General features: G+C 35.7%; 1 protein-coding gene across 1 annotated transcript; it reads right to left on the reverse strand.

The window, feature by feature from the left end:
* Positions 1-2456: 2456 nt before the first annotated feature.
* LOC147857544 (uncharacterized) lies at positions 2457-16733 on the reverse strand. Its single transcript, XM_087327015.1, has 24 exons — positions 16571-16733; positions 16010-16086; positions 15416-15516; positions 14470-14581; positions 13954-14052; positions 12380-12558; positions 12134-12249; positions 11465-11577; positions 11214-11271; positions 10967-11038; positions 10863-10913; positions 9662-9766; positions 9408-9584; positions 9159-9284; positions 8834-9076; positions 7521-7724; positions 5534-5761; positions 5317-5448; positions 5078-5195; positions 4787-4995; positions 4084-4219; positions 3826-3898; positions 3249-3315; positions 2457-2922 (listed from the first exon to the last, which is right to left on the reverse strand). The coding sequence occupies exons 1-24, from the start codon at positions 16601-16603 to the stop codon at positions 2668-2670; spliced, it is 3084 nt and encodes a 1027-aa protein (XP_087183141.1). The 5' UTR covers positions 16604-16733; the 3' UTR covers positions 2457-2667.
* Between the last annotated feature and the right edge of the window lie 274 nt (positions 16734-17007).

A 17007-nucleotide genomic window follows, 5' to 3' on the forward strand; every position in this document is an offset into this window, starting at 1 on the left:
AAGGGCATCTGGTTCTACAAATAGAGAAAGCATGGCCCACGAACTACTTGTTAGTCTCGATTGCAAGTTTTGTAGGAACTTCAGTCACACCCTCACACTGATGCTCACGAGCATTACGTTCTCTTTCTCTTCTTCTTGTTTCGGATGTTCTCTGTCTGTTTTCTATCTTGTTATGCTCACACAAAATCTATTGTTCACTTCTCTATCTCTCTATATATTTATTTTGCCCTAACTTGTTTTCCTTATATATGCCTATTTTCGACCTTCTAGCAGTTTTTGATAAGATTTCACTCAAACAAAATTACGAAATCAAACTTAGACATAAACAGAAATAAAGAGTAGCACACGATTTACGTGGAAAACCCTGATTTCAAGGAAAAACCACGGAACAAAACTTTCCACTATAATAGAAGACATAATACAACCATGGAATGAAAGAACTTGATCTGGTCTTAATGTTCTCTGAAACCACAATTTCAGATGAGAACACCAAACCCTAGCACGTAGATGTCTTTCCCGTTCAAAACTTCCTTAGCTTAGCGGTTTTAATCTCTCTCTCTCTTCTTTTCTGCTTCCCTCAACTTTTCTTCGCACTCTCAACTTCTGAGATATGGCACTCACACAACCACTATTGTGTTCTCTCTAAGTCATTCTCTGTACCACTCTTCTCTTGCACTATGTTCTCATATATACTACTCACGCACTCACTATTTCACTTAAGCATACTTTCACACTTTTTCTCACTATTTTTACTCCTAGTGAGTTATCCCACATGCAGACGCACTACTACGCCTGTCTGTATATATATACTAAGTCATTTCATGCACATATACATGAAGACATACATGTATATATGTATATGTGTACGAATTGACTCTCGTTTTGGTGTTTCAGTTCTTCGGCCAACCGATTATTCTTTTAGCTCTTTGACCAATTCCGACTAGCCGACTCTCAAGTCGACTTTTCGGCCGACTCCCCCGCAAGGAAGGACGCCTTTACATAACAGTTCTCGGCCATCCAACCCTCAATCAACCAAAAGGCCAACCGACTTACAACCTTTCAACCGTCTTCTCCCATCAAGGACACACGCATAACAAAACATCCTATGAATATCCATCATATAGCTCAAGCAACAATAGTTGGTATTAAAGTATTTGATGTTACATTTCCTATCTAAGTTAATTATCTAACCCTGATTGATGCATTTGATACATCCTTATCAAGGCAATTGGTACATCCTTATCTATCAATACATTTCATTTTACATATCACATCCTTCTTTGTCAATGCATTTCTGTTATATATCACATCGTTGATATAAAGGGTTTTTTACTTCAAAATGATAGGAACTTATTTTTATTGGGTGCTTGATAGACAATATAAACAGTATGCAAAAAGGATCACAATCATCAGCTGCAGAGAACTCCACTAGCAACAGCTTAGAATTTTAATGGGGCCCAATACCTCTTCCACTCAACTTGAAAACATTTCACAAAATGGCATGAATACACGAAAACTCAAAAAGATATTTTACTAGCGCAAGTGGCATATTGAACAGAGGTTAAAGTTTGCATTCGAAGATAAATACAAAAGTGGTATGCACTCTCAAAGACGGGAAAGCTAATAAATTATTCATTTGTTTTGAATGAGATAAATATTTAAGGAAACATCGAAGTCTGTGCATAAGATTGTCATTATTTTTGTTTATGAGCATGAAAAGCAAATCAGATCATGAATCAACACATTATTTTTATGAAAAGCAAATCAGATCATGAATCATCCAATGAAAACTCAACAAAAAACTCCATACTTGTCATCCAAATTTCTCTTATTTTGATTTTAACGAAATGTTCTTGATGTCATGATGAAAGCACATGTGAAAAGGAATTACCATCAAACCAAGGGATTTTTTTTGTTTAAGGAAATATTTAAGGAAACATCGAAGTCTGTGCATAAGATTATCATTATTTTTGTTTATGAGCATGAAAAGCAAATCAGATCATGAATCAACACATTATTTTGAGAAACAGTCCAATTCACATCTTAAATACCAGAAGACAGAAGGGTTGATCAAGAGCCAAGATCCAGCGACAAGCTTCGACATATTGAACAAATATTAATCATCATATACACATACTAATGAGCGCTCCACTTACAGATGTAAAAGCCATATAGACTGCAAATAGATTTATCGATGAGAGAGACCTTTCTGGTTCATGCATTAGTTTAGATTTCTGCTCACTCCCAAGATTGTATGCATGCAAAAAGGCATGGATTACACACTTTTCATGCCTTGCAGTCTAGATGGTATTACAAATATAGAACTCACTCTCATCCACAGCACTTGTACTCTGCAAAAGAGAAGAACACGGTTGAAATGCACAAGAGAATACAAAATGTCGAATGGTGAAAGTGGGATATAAAATATTAAATCGCAAAAAGAAGCAGAGCAGTGATAAAACAAATCTAAAGGGAGATTTAGAATCATATCGATAAGCACATTATAAGGACTGGGCACTACTGGTTTGTCCTACTGGTTTTACATGATGAAGCAGGGAGTTTGACTCTCATTGACATATTAGGACAAAAATGAAGGTTTTGTTCAAATATTTGGCATGTCACCAAAACATGTGCACATTGCAAATACATCTACCTCAAATCATAACTTCAAATGTTTGGTAGAGATGGTTTGAGCTGTGCCTTTTGAAGTTTTATTGCTGCTTCAAGAATAGCCTCAAGCTCAAGTTTGAATCGTTCAATCTCAGAGTTTTTCACTTCCATTGCCAATTCCCACTTCCTCTCAGTCATGTCATGTTCAAGGCTTAACAAACGTTTGGTATCTATAAGGATCCGTTGCCATTCACATTCTCTCTGGTTTTGCCTTTCTTCCATTTCCGATACTTTCTGCTTCAATATTTGCAGCTGCTTATCCAAAAGATTGTCCATAATCACATGAGTCTAACTTCAAACTGTGTCCTTAATTTAATAAGAAACCTCCTTGATTTTCAACCAAGCACAAAGTGAATTGAAGATCCCCTCATACTACAATCACAAACGGAGAAAAGCAAGTTCCGTTCTATCTAGGTGTTTTCTTCCCAAGTTTCTCCATTATTTATTACACAAGACTATTTGATGATTGAGGTATTGTAAGTAATTTCATCTTTGCAATACATCCATCTTTCCTGGCGCTCTATCTTTCAACAAAAACCTGTATATTAGGACATGAAATGATATTCTCTATCGCATACCTGTTGACTTGGATGCGTTGGTTGCATTTCCATATCTAGTTTGGAATCACAAGTAACACCTTGTTGCCTAAACACATGGAAAGAAAATGTTAAACTGAGAGCCATACAAGCTAAGTGAATTGATATCTGCAAAAAAACGAAAAAAGATAGAAATAACTCTATAAAATAAGTCATACATGGCCAACAATTTTCATAACATTTGGCACCATTGTCAATAGATGATGGCACAAACGACACCATAAATTTTAAAATCCAGCCAGAATAGGTGGTTCCTGCCATCCTTGATAGTATTTCTCATTCTCCATGCTAGACTGTGACCTCGTTGTTATTGTGCTCTCTGTCTTGTGTGTCCCATATGCTATTCTCTCTCTACAACATTTCTTCCTATGCATTCAGCTAGATCCCGATAGATATACAATTGCACAAGAGCATCCATAACCCCATTACTATCATACATAAACGTTTCCTTAGATAATCATGAGAGTTCAGTGCAGTGCTTAAATACCATCATTAGAGGATAGCTAAAAGGTTTGAATTGAACATATTTTGGCAGAATGCATCTAGCAAAATCATGTACCTTGGGTAAAAGACTTTTTCATGTCCCATATGTTTGCTTCTGTTTGGTATATTAACTCCTGAATCACAAGGAGCTGCATATGTTTAACGTTTCAAAAAAGAATTTAAATCATGACTATAAATTTACATTTTTCGCTATCTATACACTGCATGTTGTACACAAGGTGAGGGAATACATTGCAAAAGGATAAACTAAGGATATATGTGAGCATTTGAACAAGTAGGCATACATCACATCCTTGCATGCAGGTTAACATACCAGATGACATTGTCAGCTTCAAATGTTGCTCTTGATTTCCACCTGAGAAGCTAAATGTTTTAGCACAGTTTTCACACACTCTGCTTAAGGCTTGATAATGCTTTTTGATGGATAGTAATTCTTGAGCACCACCTTCCTGGTTCAAAAAATTCATTTAGGCACACCTTATCTGTCTGTAAATAAGCACACAAAATGCTGAATTCAAGCATAAGCATAAGCAATATCTTTTTCTTTAATGGGGGTAAGGATTAATTCTTATTCAGAAAACCATTCTAATAAATTGATGAATAGTAGTAAATTCAAACCTGGACAAACGTTTCATACAAGGTGACACAAATGGCTTCTTAATCATCAAATTTTGAAAAACTATAACTAGAAAAGTGACCTCACTTATTACCATTAGAACCCCTGATTTCCTCAATCATATGTTTATTCAAGAGAATGATAAGAATACATTATAGTATAACCCTAATCCTACTCCCTTCATTACAGTAAAAGAGTCAATGCCTCTTGCATCCTACCAACTTATGCTCTCTACTGACATGCTCAAAATGGCATAATTCTAGAGAAAGCATGTATGGGCTTCTAGAGACAACAATTGTAGGTTCCAAATATATCAATTATTTAAAATAAAAAAATCTTAATTACATGGTTTTCTTTGCAATATCAAATTCTACTTCATTTCTATACCTCATTCATGTACCTGTGAACATCCCATTTGTTTTAAATCTGATTTCCCATGTATGGTTGGTATTTGTACTTTTCCTTTTTCATACATAGCATGTAGATAATCTTCTAGGTCTTTTGATTCCTTTGAATTCTCTGTGACTGTTTCATTGCATGAGTTCTCTGTAATCTCTTCTTTTGTGTTAGCTGTAAGTTTCCCCTCTACATCAAGCTGACATATGTTATCTGCAGAAGTTTTTTGGACATGTAATCTTAAATAATGACAACCATTTTGTTTTAATTGAAAAGAGATAAGATGAAACCTTACCATCTCTCCCCTTTGTATTTAGATTTTTTTCCTCAAGATTCTTTATTGCTGCATCTTTTGCTGCAATGACGTTTTCTAGTAAAGCAATCTTTTCATGAAGGTCTTGTGACGATGGCCCCTATGTCAAAAAAAATAGCATTCATCATAATATGAACAACTTCAATATCTAACATGTATGCCAGTTATACATCCATCACTTCAGTCAAATCAAAAAATAACGTAAACATAACATGGAATACCACTACTCTTTTTGATGTAGGATCAGTTTTCAATCTTCCAGTTTTAATTTGCTCCAACAAACTCTGCTTTGCATTCAATTTTTCATTTAAGTCCTTGACCTTTTTCATGTAGAAGGAGCGTACCTGAGTAATCTGCAGAAAATATATAGAGCAATGTATGTTTGTATCCATGGATAAGTTTCCTTTAGAACTCTAAACTCTAGATCCTGAACAATACCTGTGCTTCCAGATCTTTCACTCGCCTTGAATTCCCATGTTCAACATTCTTAACAGACTTCTTCTGGATTTGGTTCTTCAGTTCTTGTATTCTCAATTCATACTCCCTTTTCATCTTTTCCATTCTCTTTTGTAGACTTTGAATTTTCTTTTGGCTTTCACCCATACTAGCATTGAGAATATTTTCATAATTGAGAAGGTTCTTGTTTTCATGGTTTTCCAATTTCCTCTCCCATGTGTCCTACAGTAATAATGGACAAACTGAAGTTTGAATAGACTTGTACCATCACTAGTATATATCAGGAAAAACATTTGATAGTGATACCAGAATGCAGAAAAGACTGGTGATATATTGTCTTGAACTTTGAAAGAGGGGCATGCATACTGAGGCGCAATGAAACTGAATGCACATGGTATGTGTGCAAGAACTTTGTGCATGTATTATAGCTTCTACACCAATGGTATTAAATGTATTCATACCAATGTAAACAATCAAACAATGGAATACATGCTGGTTGACTCTAATAAAATATCTGTACAATACATATTGCTTTTATTCACTTCTTCCTTCAACTGCTTGCTAGCTTTACATACTCATACAAAGAACAGAGAGTGAAGGGCTGAACGAAAACTTTGGACTAGTAAGTCAACAGGTCTTAAAGAAAAGCTCTCACAGTACATCGGACAAAATGAGTTGTAATAAAGGCGTGCAAAATCTACACTTGGATTTCCTGAAGCATGATATGGGGAAAACAACTATGCTGTTGCAAAGAGCCACCAATTGTGATTTACACTCGTTGTCTATCTGTAGACCAACGTTTTGTGAGTAATCTTCCCAAATCTTTCCACCTCAAGTGAAGCTTCTGGCAAACAACTTGCTTTGAAAGTTTCATTTGGAAGGTTTGGGTTTAAATGCCAAATCCTCCTTTAGAGTAGGTCCAGATTAGGATTGCCCATGTCTCTCTTGCCAGTGTGATGCAGACAAAGGTGATTTAATACTCTCTTCCATGACTGGTTCTCTATTCAGCCTTTAATAAAGCTAGAAATGTGGTTAAATCACCTTCATAGCTTCATTGACATAAAGCAAATCATTAGCGGGTTCTTGGCTCCATCTGTGTGAGGTTGTTGGGTTAAAGCCACACTGAGCATGATCAGCACCAATGATTCTGAAAAAATAAAAATCCAAATTGTGACTGATGAGCAGCCAGTAACTATCTACTAAATGGACTGCATTTCTTCTTCAGAAATTTAGTAACCCTTTTCCAAGTCAGAATCAACAAGCTACTTTCCCTCATTATGCTTAAGATAGTTTGATCACTTACATAGATACCTTCTTTAAAAAGTAAAAGAATTTTTTCTCCACATTAATCACCCATGTGGTTACCACACAGCTACAAAAGGTTTTAAGAGGCTACATCCACAAAAACCATGGTGAGGTTTAATAACTTTCTGAGATCTGTTGCTCATCAGGAGGTGAACCTTTTAGTAGTTGAGGGAGATGAAGAGGTTTCTTCTTAATCTTGAGAAGTCAACTGACAAAAAAATGACTTTTACAGGAAGTTACAAGCAGGTAAGATAAAGGTGAACCCTTCACTAATTGAGAGACATTGTCAGGTTTCATCACGTAAAATCAACCAACAAAAAATGGCTTTTACAAAACAGAACGGATGGAGAAGCCCAATTGAAATGTGGTTAGGAAGAAAAGGGATTGCCTAAGAGATCAGGAGGTATAAAGTTGCGAATGCAAACAAACCTTACCAAAATGGAGGATACACCAACAACTCAGAGGAAAAGCAGCAAAATGAAGATGGGGAAAATATGTCAGGGTCAGAGTAGCAGTCACATAATGATAAGGAGTTAGTTGTATCCACACATCACTATCTCAAACCTCTGCTAGGGAACTAATATTTATATTTCATATTAAAATATATAATGTCGAGTATCAAATTATATATCCTGAAAATAAAAAATGCATAATAGACACTTACATCAGGAACTATATTGGTTTCCAGATCCTCACTATGTCCAAACATGCCAGATCCATCATTGTTTGTGTAGTTTGTAATCAGTACACACTCGCACGATGCATCCAACATAGGAACACAATTCTGGACACCATTTTTTATCTGGAATTTCAATGTTTCCTCCAGATCCAGAATCTTCTTTTCTAGATATTTTTTCTCATCTTTTACCTGCAAAAGAAACATCTATTTGCAATGATTTCACATATATAACAAGTCTAGATGCACAAACATAAGAGTTTGAACTCTTCTAAATTCTGTTCCATGTTGATTTGAAAGAGATAAAATATATTAGATACATTTTATATAAGGAAAAAAAACCTTGTTTACTTTTAATACGAGATATTCTTCTAGAAATATGTCTGAACATTTTCTGCCCATCCTTGGGAGACAGATTCGCAACATTTGTAGGCTCCTCTAAGAACACTATATACATAGAAAGCATAAGATAGCCCACAAAATACAAGAGAACATATTTTCTTACTATAAGGTAAAATCAATGTGATGGTTGGACTTTTGGTTGTCTGAAGAAGAAAACAAGAGCGTATTATTGCAACTCTATGATACAAAATGGCACAGGCCCATAAAGGATGTAAGCAGGACATTTATCAAAGGCCAAGTCATAAGCACTCAGCATGTTCTACAGCATTACGAAATTCCATTCATCTTTGTAAGAAAAGAAGTTTTTGTTCTATTTAGACTACAGCATATTATTATATTTGGTAACAAAATCAGTGTTGATGGGAAGCTCATGTGCGGGATGTCAATTCTTCAGGAGTTCGAGTTCAACATATTTCATATGCCTGATGGAATATACCGAGTGGGGCAATTGATGGACAGATAGAAAAACACCTGATAAATGGATTCCACTTGAATCCATACTAGGGATTCCCGATAGCTAATCTGTTTGCCCAGGATGGAGATTCCATGAGGAAACAGTGGACAGCAGAGAAGCAGATATGGCTGTACCAGCTATGGAGATTATTGAAGACCTCGAATGTTCACAAACTTGGGGAGAGGGTAGAGGGGATATGCTTGTCCCTCCAGAAAAATGTGGATATATTATAACGGTATGCTTGTGGATTCACTAATCTACTGGGCAACAGCATTGACTATGAATAATCATATTTGGCCAGTAGAACTTTTAATCTAACTATGTTAAGCTATCTTTCAGCAGTAAAGTATAATGACAGGCCAACAATGTTGAAAAAGGAAATGTGTAAATAGATATTCTTTCAAATTTTGACAAAATGACCGTGTTTAAGAAAGAATATATATACCGTGTCTAATTCAGTTATGAGAGCTTCCTCTCGAGCTTGGGCATCTAGGATTTCCCTCCTAAGAGTAAGAGACTCTGATAAAGATGCATAAGCGTCTTGCTTGGATCGTTTTGATGTTGCAGAAGCTCGTAAACAAGCTAGCTGATCTGAAATGGCAACAATCTCCTCAGTCATTTTCTTCTCCTTTTCTTTTGCACCTAGTTGTACCTCCCTTAATTTTTCAAGAGCTTTTTCATTCTCCATCTATAAACAAAAAGAATATTATTGGGATGAGTCATAAAAAATCTGACAAATCAAATCCAAAATATACTAATAACAAACTAACCTGGTATCCTTTTATCAGAGACTCTTGTTCTTCTATTTCTTGGCGCAAACGTTTCAAGTCTTCCTTTGTAAGTGATACCTCTTCCCCTCTTGCTAAACGATGTCTAGGGTTTTCCATATTAAGCTTCTGAAAATGGTTTCAATGATTAATATTTTGGATAAAGGGAGCCGAATTTAACATGCAATTTCACAGAGATGCACAGAATTATATTCAGTTATCATATTATCTGCTGCATGTACAATTTAAAACCTGCAGTTGTGCAGACAGTGCATGTTTCTCTTTTTGGAGTTCCCGAAACTTGCTCTCCCAAATTTTTTGTTTCTGCTGCAACATCTTTGCACTTTCCTGACGGAAAGTACCGAGTTGTTGTGCCACAGCATGCTTTAAACTCCTCTCTTTTGTAACCTGAACTTTAAGATCTGAGATCTGTGAAAAAACATCAATAGATATTATGAACGAGAACCAAACACATACTCCACAACATAAGAATGAGAGATAAATACCCTCTTTTGTAACTCAGAAATTGTACTAGTAGTTCTGTTGCCATTAACGGGTATAACAGCAGAGTTTGACATATTCATGGATTGATTCGAATGCAACGAAGTAACCTGTAATTTCCGGGAATGAAACAGATAAAATGGCCTCCAAAAGAAATAGCATAAGCTGCAAAGGTTCATGTATCTGCAGAGTATTCATAGCAATAATATTTTCTAACTCCAATCCCATTTTAGAGCGGATATTTTGCAATTATGCTAAAAGGTCTTTCTTCTAAGCATATCAAGCAAATCAGTTCTGTTAAATCAAGAGAAATAGACAACATTTTTTATGTATCTTTCAAGAATGAAGCAAATAGTTGAATCTTACAAATCTTGGAAGAAGAAGAAAGAAAGATATATTAACGTCTTTTAAGAGGCCAAAATGGCCTATAAGACCAAATAAGAGATTACATCTTAAGTGTTGTGTCTCGTCTTTGAGAACAAATCAAAATAAAATAAATATTACACAGTAAATATAAAAGTAAATAAGATGAAAAGAAAAGAAACGAGGGAATCTGGTTTTTGGCACATGCGAGATTCTCACGTTGGGTATATTGTAGCTTTTGTCTTCGAAGAGAAAACGGAGTCTAATAGAAAACACCAAAAGACAAATAAATTGAAGTCTCTATAGAAGAAATCAAACTTAAGACAAGGATGCTATGCAATGGTATATTTGCATTCATGGATATACTGATTGGCACAATATTATAAGAAGCCTGATATTTGAGCTTCCAATTCAAGTGGAGACATCTTTTCCAGATTAATTTGGAACAGAAATGAGACATGCAAAAAACCATGGAAAATTTAAACAGAATCAGAAAGCTTTGTTCTATCAATGGAACTACTTTCTATAATCTTCATCCTATCCTTTCAACAATTCTTCTGATGTAGAACCAAGTACGCCTCTTTATCCAAATAAGCCTTTTGATACCAGCTCTATTCCTGGCTTATCTTTGACCAAGATGTCAAAGTTCTAAGCAATGTAAACGCATCTTTGAACTATGAAAATGAGTTCAATGGGAAACCTACGAAGGATGTTTGGGATGACCTTATGAATGCCAACAGTTGCTAGTGACAGATGGAGGATATTTTAAACAGCACAGATGAGGAAACAGCCTTTGTTGAAGAAATCAACCTATGGAGCTCATTGAGGATGAGGAAAAAGCACCTGGCGTGGAGGTTGTTGGTGAATTTTCTTCGACCTTCTGCACAAAGGAGATTATCATTGAACTACTGCTACATGGGAGAGCGGACAGCTACATTTTGGCCCACCTCAAGCTTAGTCAAGGAAAATGTTCTGAGGGAATATCCACCAGGAATGACATACATGTTGGAAATCCTCAACTACCAAATAGAGAAACAAGTAATCCTGCTCATCTGAAAACACAATGAGGTCCACCTCTATTTCTCTCTCCATCTCTTTGTTGCACCACACTTAATCTATTGAGCACTACAGGTTCAATGACCACTCCAGAACAGAAAAGAAACTGCTATGAAGACCAATTCTCATGATACATACCCTATACAGAAAACAAAAGAAGTGACTTGATATAGAAATGGGGCAGCAACATTCAGCACTACAGGTCCAATGACCAATCCAGAACAGAAAAGAAACTGCTATGAAGACCAATTCTCATGATACATACCATTTACAGAAAACAAAAGAAATGACTTGATATAGAAATGGGGCAGCAACATTCAGCAGATATGGCAATGATTGGTACCTTTCTTTTATTTCTTAGGTTGGATCTTTAATCTAAATGTTAGTACTTTGAATCTCTTATCGTAGGTGCACGGTTAGATATTGTATTATCATGTCCTAAAAGCTTTGGATTATACTGAACTTCTTGTTGCAGTACTCCTAAGGCTGCTGAGGATGCAAACTAATGCTCATCAAAATTTAAACAGGATTGACTTATTTATTTTCTGTGTCTTGTGGGGTTGTTTATATCATCATTTTGAATTAAGACCTCTCAAATGCTTTCCTTTTACTACACTGAAAATAAATGTGGGTACTGTCAGAAGTGTTTGGTAATGAAAAGTTGGGTTCACAATCAAAGGTGCCTAGGGAGTCCACCTTTATATTTTACCCATAGTTAGCCGGTTGAATTAGTGGCAACTCATTTATAATGGCAACCTTTCACTATTATTAGTTTACTTTTGCAACTTTTTGTTTTGCCCCAACTATAGTGAAGATCTATGTGCTTCAACATTTCTTGACTCGATTGCTCACACAATATTTTTCTACTTTACTTCACCAGGAATTGGTTCCTCAAAATACCAAACGTGTTTATTGAGCTTAATCGATTTCATCAAGAACCAGAAAGAAAGAAAGAAAGATATATCAACGTCTTTTACGAGGCCAAAATGGCCTATACGACGAAAGAAGAGATTACAACAAATCAAAATAAAATAAATATTACTCTAAATATAAAAGAGAAAATGGCATGCACTAGCCTTTTTAACAAGGTCAAGAAACTTGGCATCTGTTTTGGCGGGAATTTCTTCTTTCTGTAAACAATGCAGCAATGCATCATTAGAGACTGAAGACTGACCTGAATATGAAAAGAAAAGGAAATTATTACATTCCAAACAAAATGAAATATGCTCAAACAACAGTTTTATGGTACAATCTACACCTTAAAATAGTCCCTTTTATTCTTCAAACATATGTCTTTGTCTTACATTTATGAACATGTCTCTGGGACAAACTTTCTACATGTTGCAATCTAGATGTTTCAATGGCATCTACATCCAAATGACCATCATTTTGGGCAATTGGCATTTTTCCATAATTTTCTGACCCGATATTTATTTCCATGTCTGCTCTGCCAAAACTTACCGGCTCATTAGCGTTTTCAACTCTGTTCACACCATAAAACGTTTAACTAATATGAGGAAATACAAAAAAATGGCCACTCCAGTAGTCTTTAAACTGATGTTCAAACTCTAAAGTTAAATTCAATTAAAGCCCAAGGTAGTTATCAAACATCCTGCTTTGGTGTGACTAATTTAAGGCCATTATTACCATCTAAAAATATCCTGATTTGAATTCTCTGATTCAAGAAATTTTGGCATTCAATAATCCAATCAGTTTCAGTGCAAGTGTACGAATTATTCATATTCATTAAACTTGGTGTTTTTAACATCATGACAAGGAATAAAAAGTCACGCACGATACTAGCACATTTCGAAACTCTTGCTAGCAAATGGCACATCACACAATGCAACCCCTTGCTGTTACTAGGCATCCAGAAACTCATCATCTCTGAACTCCTATTTTAGAGACTCTTGCTAATATGGCATATTACACAACGAACCCCCTTGCATTCAGAAACTTGTCATCTTTGACCTCCTAATTTAGAAACTCTTGCTCGCACATGACACATCACACAGCAGACCCCTTAGTGTTACGAGGCATCCAGAAACTCATCATCTCTGATCTCCTACTTGGAGATTCCACAGACCGTATCTCATGAAACCTTACACCAATTATCAAGTGCCTCTTGTCCATCTATCCACTCCATGCATCAGATTCCTAATACCACTTTGTACGTTCTGTGAACAAAGGTATTATGTTATAGCATAAATGAACACATATATTAATGAAGATAATGGTTTATCCCTAGCCTAATTGACTGCATTAATGTATGATTAACTGTGTCTGTAACATATACACCATAGCTATCCACTCTCGCTGACTGAATAGCATCCATGAGTTAATGACCTATATCCGACCTAACTGACTCCATTAACATACAAGTACATGTATGTTCATAACATACCACCATATGATAACCCTAACTTACAATGCCTACTGGATACTCCCTCTGCAAGTTACCACCAAGAAACCCTTCCTCATAGTCCTGCCCACATCAAGGCACGTTTGTTGGACTATTGCCTCAAATAATGTATGAACTATCAGTGCCAAAAGATTAACATCCTCCCAAGACGATAGCCACAAAGATGGAGGCATGCCCTCTTTTAAATTTTCTGACACATTTAACATCATATGTCACGCAAGGAGGCTTGGATAATGTTAAGATTCTACAACTGTTTGAAAGTGAAGGAAATACAAAGCACACATGTATATATAGATGTATGTGTATGCATGTACATGTTTGTGTGTCTGTATATATGCACGTATATGTATGTCGATGTATATAACACATATCTATGTGTGTGTGTGTGTGTGTGTGTGTGCGCGTATGAACGAATACTTGTATGCAAAATTTCAAATCAAGGAAAGCTGATTTAACCTGAAGTCCTGTAAAATGTCATTAAGATACAATTGAGAGGATTCAAAGTGCAAATCCTTATCTCCACAGATATGGTTGCTTCCATCCTTTTTTAAATCTCTGTACATGAATGATCAGATGTGAACACATGTCAGGAAAAGATACTGATTTTAAATTGCAGAAGGAGTATTTAACCTTGGTTCCTATTATGTTTAGCATGTTGGTTTGACACTGATCACTGAGAACCAAAAAGTCTTCCATCAGGATATCCCATTTATTGTACTTATGTATTTATATGCACCAGTAATACAAAGAAAATGGAAGACACTGATCACTCTTTTTATCTGTAAGACTATAAAACTTCATACATCAAAACACGTGCACCATTGCAAGGATTAAATATCGATGTTCATGTAAAGAAAGAATACAAAGTCTTTTCTTGTATCTTGACAAATTTGATTTCCTGATTCAAAAAGTATGGCAAAAATCAATTTTCTGTTAACAAGATCTATCATGCTATTTAAACTCCATGTATACCCTTCGAAGTTTGAACCACTTAAGCAGATGTCACCCAAGTTCGTTACTTTACTTTCCAAATCTGACATTGAGCAAGCATAATCATGAAAACCAATCTGCATCAGTTTTTTACCTGTCAAATTAACAGCTCAAAATTAATAAATAACATGACACAGTGACCACATAAATCTTATTGTAAATGGAAACAATCAGTTGAAAACACCTTACTTCATAGACTTACAACATCAAAAGAAAAACTCTTGCATTGAAAGCCACGAATTTCATCACTAATTTGTAATCAAAATGTTACTCTAGCATTTGCTCAAGTAATCACAGTAAAGTTCTTGTATAAATCCATGGGGTCTCAGGTCTTGGGTCGTGGCACATGGGTTATGATCCTCAATGTCCAAAATTTATCATGCAATAATAGTCACTTGCCAGTGTCTAGTGGCCACAGCCAGTCTGTATGGATTAAAAACTTGGTTATTCTCATTAGTATCAAGAAATATTTAAGAGTAGAAAAAAATCTGAAATCTCATCCTGAGATGTAGGAAAGAAGAGGTCAGCGGGATGCCAATACCAGTACGAAAGTGACATCTCATCTTCAAATATAGGAGTGACGAGGTAGGAGAGATAACATTAGGTTCCTTAGTATAAAAAAGGATACAACACTACAAATTCAAAAAGCAGTCGTGGTTCTGAATCAGAATTTGCCAATTAGATCTACAATAATCAACTAGATCCATTTGTTAATTACTAGATAAAACCTAAACCAGAATAGAACATATCTAAAGTGGCAGGTTCTAGCCATAACAATGCTATGATATACCGAGTTCAACCTAAAAGGGATGCATTATAGCAGCCTCAGAAGAACTGTACATTAAGAGCAAGACGACTTCATCATATCAACCAACTAAAAACAACAGTTATATAAAGGTTTGCAACTGAAAAATGAGCTCTTGCTTACCATCGATTGAACGAACCATGGATTTCCCCGTATTATCCATACGTTTGGAATCTGAATCACCAGAAATGCTACTGTAGCCATATCCAAAAGACAGTGTTCCTCTACATACAAATGTCAATATTCAAATGAACGTTTGGACTTTGTCCATATTTAAAAAGAACTTCTTGCTCAATTTTTTCAACCATCTCAAAGGTCAAGCATCAATGTTCTTCTTTTGAAAACAAAGCTTATCAATAAAAAAATTTAGCATCCAGTTCAATCTTTTTATAGCTTTCAATGTATCTCATAGGGAAACCATAAATGTTTGTTTCTTGCAAATATCTTATAATACCCATGTGAGAACAAGGTTAGAACACCAACAAGAAAGTAAAGTAAGAATAACCTTTAAGTATTTAATAAACATCATTTTATTTTCTTTCAAACAATACACAACTACCTGAAAACACACTTAGATCCAGGAAGCAATTATGGTTGGAATAAATGGCCATAACTATGTAATAAATAACCATACAAAGATAATATATACTTTCTTCAAAGAAACCTCATGAGAAATCTGATAATGAATACAGATTGAATTGAAATGAACAAACAAACCTGTGTGATGAAACTCTTCGCATATCTGGTGTTCCTGAAGGCTCTGGAGAATGAAGCCTATTTGAAGGACTAGAAATCTGCACAGATCATAGAAAAAAAAATTGAAGATAACCTTTCTAGTGAAAAAATCTATGTTAATAACTATAAAGGAGAAACTTCTCCAAAATACCTCGAATTTTTGTTTAGCTCCCCACATGCCCCCTAAATTTTCACTATTCCACCCAATTCCCTTGGTTAACCCAAAAGACCGCATGTTTTCATCATTTCTTCATATGCCCTTGTTTGTTCCTATCTACAGCAATTACACGTGCTATTTGAGCAAATACTGCTGTCAATACATCTCATTTTCCCTCCTTTCTTTCTTTTTCTTTTTTGAGGTTGACACGGGGAAATAATGAAAACTCGGGATTAAAGAAAAACCGTGGGCATTTCATAGCTTTTCCAGAGTCAGAAATGTTTTTGCATTCAATCGGCACATAAACAATGTAATATGGTAATACGTAAGTTAAATCAGCACACAGAGAGAGAGAATGACAATGGGTTGAAATCGTAGAAGCATACATGGAGCTCGACAGGAGGAGGCAGGACATCCATGGTTTCCTTCCTTCCTTCCTTCCTCTGCAAGAATTAACTCCTCCACACTCTCTGTTCATTCACTCCCTGTCTTGTTGTTTCTTGGTTTGAACCAGATTCCTTCTGATTCCAACCTCTCCCTTTGCTTAGATTCCAATTTCTTGGTTTGAACCCAGATTCCTTGTGATTGCAAAACAAACAATTTGCTTGAACATTTCTAGTCCGCATTGGCTTTAGAGCTAATCCCAAAGGCAAACACCTCTAATTGTTGAGAGACAAGTTCAACATCGGCCGGATCGGCTGAAGAAGCCGAGGACCCGATCGGTTAGGCCGAGTACATAAACCGGGAGGCCGTTAGGAAAGATATTCCGTGAGGAATATATTTGGGAGTTAGTGTAGGAGCTCTTGATGAGCATTGAAGTACT

Source organism: Azolla caroliniana, unplaced genomic scaffold (assembly GCF_043228905.1).
Source record: "Azolla caroliniana isolate FFs.n. ecotype wild unplaced genomic scaffold, voAzoCaro1.0.p SCAF_11, whole genome shotgun sequence".
Classification (NCBI taxonomy): domain Eukaryota; kingdom Viridiplantae; phylum Streptophyta; class Polypodiopsida; order Salviniales; family Salviniaceae; genus Azolla; species Azolla caroliniana.